Source organism: Callospermophilus lateralis, chromosome 13 (assembly GCF_048772815.1).
Source record: "Callospermophilus lateralis isolate mCalLat2 chromosome 13, mCalLat2.hap1, whole genome shotgun sequence".
NCBI lineage: Eukaryota > Metazoa > Chordata > Mammalia > Rodentia > Sciuridae > Callospermophilus > Callospermophilus lateralis.
The window spans coordinates 78,849,043-78,852,814 of NC_135317.1; the positions used below are offsets into that span (position 1 = coordinate 78,849,043).

Below are 3,772 nucleotides of genomic sequence, written 5' to 3' on the forward strand. Positions count from 1 at the left end.
GTCTTTAAGAGTCTCATTGGAAGGATAGAGTATGGTTAAGGTGCTGTCAGGCAGCAGGGAGGTGGACAGAATGACTCAAGTTCCTTTCCAGCCTAAACTGCCCCCCTCCTTGTTCCCTCCTCCCCCTACACCCACCCGCTGCTTCGGGACCAGCAAGGAGAGAGCAGGCAGGCCGCCCGGCTAGGAGTAATTGAAAGGAGCAGATGAGAGGGGAATGTGTCCTCCCCCACCTTCCCTGTCCCACTGGGGCTTCGGAGAAATGAAAACTAATCAAATTACACCCAACGGCCTCCCGACCCGTGCACAGGAGCCGCCCTGGCCATGGGGCAGGCTGGCTGGGTAGGGTGGGGGCCACGGGAGAGGGAAGGGGAATCACATCTAATCCACTGTAAACGTCTTGATGTGCAGCAACAGCTTAGAGGGGGCTCAGGTTTCTGTGGCGTTGGCTATATTTATCTCTGGTTCCATGCCAGCGGGGAGGGTTTAAATGGCACCCAGCAGTTGGCGTGAGGGGCTGCAGGAGCTTGGGGGCCAGAGGCAGGAACAAGTCTTTTCCGACCCCATGGAGCTCTATGAGACATCCCCCTATTTCTACCAGGAGCCCCGCTTCTATGACGGGGAAAACTACCTGCCTGTCCACCTCCAGGGCTTCGAGCCACCGGGCTACGAGCGGACTGAGCTCAGCCTGAGCCCCGAGGCCCGGGGGCCCCTGGAAGACAAGGGGCTGGGGACCCCCGAGCACTGTCCAGGCCAGTGCCTGCCCTGGGCATGTAAGGTGTGTAAGAGGAAGTCGGTGTCGGTGGATCGGCGGCGGGCAGCCACGCTGAGGGAGAAGCGCAGGCTCAAGAAGGTGAACGAGGCCTTCGAGGCCCTGAAGAGGAGCACCCTGCTCAACCCCAACCAGCGGCTGCCCAAGGTGGAGATCCTGCGCAGCGCCATCCAGTACATCGAGCGCCTGCAGGCCCTGCTCAGCTCGCTCAACCAGGAGGAGCGCGACCTCCGCTACAGAGGCGGGGGCGGGCCGCAGCCCCCGGTAAGTGGCCATGCACCTGCCTCAGGGGTAGGGCCCAGAGGGAGGCGCCTGGATGGTCTCTGGATGCCATAGACGGGCTCAGACACAGGGTTGCAGCAGAAGCCAGGCAGGGCCTTGAGCGGCCACAGGACCCCCTCTTTTGTCAGGGCTAGGCTGTGCAGCTGACCTCCTGTGTCCCCAGGCTCTTAAGACAAGATAAAGGCTTTGAGCAGGAGATACAGATGGGGTGGGGGCCCACTGGCACAGGACTGCAGAGGGGTTTAGGAACAGGTCCATAATGATCCTGAGTAAAGTGGAGAATGAATCCCCATCCCTGAGTCAAAGCCTAAAAAGCCAGGCCACTACAGCCAAAGCAGCCTACTGTGCTCCTTACCCCATCCCTGTCCCAGGTATGGTTGAACAGATAAAATCCACCCAGTGTCACTGGGACCCTAGCAAGCCTGTTGAGAAGTCACCCTAGTCAGGTCAGATACTCTGCCTGGTCATCCTTATCTCCAGGTACAGGGAAGCCAGAGACCCTTTTTGCTGGTGTTCTGTGAAGGCAGAACCATCATCTAGGACGGGAGCCAGGACAGGACTGGAAGCAGGGTCTCTGTAGTGCAAACATTCTGAAATGGGGGTATCCTGGGCTGGAGGGTCCCAGCTTGTGGTCCACCCTGCAATCCCACCATGGTTCTGCCTATTCCTTGGAGGCAGAGACACATCCAAGGATGGCTGTGCCCTGACCTTGGGTTTTGCCTCTTGACTTGCAGGTGCCCAGTGAATGCAGCTCCCACAGCGCCTCCTGCAGTCCAGAATGGGGCAGTGCACTGGAGTTCGGCCCCAATACGGGTGGTAAGTGAAGCCTGACTCTGGTTCTGATTCCTCCACCCTTCCCTAGGGGTTCTCCCCTCTTACCTCAATCCTTGCTCCAGTCCTCTTCCTGTGGCTTCTCCAGGGACCTGCTGACCCAAGGGCCCCAAACAGTGGGCTGGAAGGCCCTGTGCCTCCTTGAAGCCTTGACCAGCTAAAGTGTAGCAGTTGCAACCTCCTGTAGCTCCCTAGCTGGTGCCTGGTGACTGACCTCAACCAGAGGAGACTGTCCCTGCCCCAGGGGTCCCTGGGAATTGCTGAGTCAGTGTTGCACAACTGGGCCCAGCAAAGGGCAATCCCAGTCTCCTGGGATACACTATCCTGGCTTCACCTTGGAATAGTTGCTTCCAAATCCTCTGCTAGGGGAATTCAGAGATCAGGCACATGCCTGAGGCGCATTCCTCTGTCCTAGTAAACCTGTATCACTCCAAAGGCCTCATCCCACTTCCTCACCTAGGTAACCCCTCCCCACCTTCTCCTTACAGATCATCTCCTTGCAGCTGACCCTACAGATGCTCACAACCTGCACTCCCTCACCTCCATCGTGGACAGCATCACAGTGGAGGATGTGTCTGTGGCCTTCCCAGATGAAACCATGCCCAACTGAGATTGTCTGCCAGGCTGGGTGTCCATGTGAGCCCCCAAGCTGGCCATAGGTGCCACCACTTCTGCAGCGGTGGCTTTCTAAGTCAGGTTGTCCTGATGCCAGGAAGACAGCCTTGGGCTGCCACAGGCCAGACTATCCCCTTCCTCATCCAAGTAAGGTTTATGCACCTCCCAGCAAGGGAACGGATGCCCTCAGTTAGCTGACTCCTTAAGAGCAGAGGGCATCCCCTTTCCAAGGAGATACAGCAGGGGACCAGAGCGCCCCCTTGTGGATACCTCCCGCTCAGGGGGGCAAACTCAGGAGCTTCCTTTTTTATCATAATGCAGCCTTTAATTCCACCCCTCAAATGAAATGGTTTGAGAGAAAAAGACAGTGTCCTGACCTGGACAAGTGTGCACATCTCCTGTCCTGGTCTCTTCCTGATGCCAGTGGCTGGGCTGGGCCTGCCCTGAGTTGAGAGAGAAGAAAGGGAGAGGACAAACCCTCTGTTCCCAAGTCCCTGGGGGGCCAAGCTTTTGCAGTGAATATTGGGAACCTTCCAGCAGTTTATGTTTTGTTTTGTTTTGTGTGTTGTTTGTAAAGCTGCCATCTGACCAAGGTCTCCTGTGCTGAAGTTGCCAGGGACAGGCAGGAAAAGGGGGCGGGGTCTCTTGGGGTGATTTCTTTTGTTAACTAAGCATCGTGTGGTTTTGCCATTGTTTTGTAATTTTTTTTTTTTGCTAACTTATTTGGATTTCCTTTTTTAAAAAATGAATAAAGACTGGTTGCTAGAAGAGTGTCCGTGATGATGTAGAGGGAGGGGGGTGACTGACAGCCCCAACCCCTCCCACTCAGCCATCCCGACACCCCCCAGGGGCTGGGCTTCCAAGGATTCCAAAGACTGCAGTTCCAAAAGTGCTGTGGGCACCCCCTTGAGAGGGTCACTAGGCACTGGGGAACCTGCTTTCTACCATTACAAGGGGAGCTGGGAGGGTGTGATTCATAGCCTGGATGAAGACCAGACTCCACAGAAATGCTTACAGGACACAGAGGAAGACCTTCTGAGCGTTCCACTGCTCTTTAACTTATAGATATTGCTCAAGTCTGCTGCATTCTAATTTTTATAGCCCAGTAGCCTGGCCTTCAATTAATTAAGCATGCTTGTATGCTCACATGCCCGGAGCACCCACAGCCAGGGCAAGGGGCGTATCACTAGAATTTGTGGGGATTTCCTCTCTAATCCCTGTCTCTCCCTCCATTCCACATTATCAGAATCCCTATAGAGAAGTGGGAGGTGACTA

General features: G+C 55.7%; 1 protein-coding gene across 1 annotated transcript; it reads left to right on the forward strand.

The window, feature by feature from the left end:
• Positions 1 to 516: 516 nt before the first annotated feature.
• Myog (myogenin) lies at positions 517 to 3,177 on the forward strand. The gene is made up of 3 exons (XM_076831880.1): positions 517 to 1,033; positions 1,786 to 1,867; positions 2,371 to 3,177. The coding sequence occupies exons 1-3, from the start codon at positions 563 to 565 to the stop codon at positions 2,490 to 2,492; spliced, it is 675 nt and encodes a 224-aa protein (XP_076687995.1). The 5' UTR covers positions 517 to 562; the 3' UTR covers positions 2,493 to 3,177.
• Positions 3,178 to 3,772: the final 595 nt, after the last annotated feature.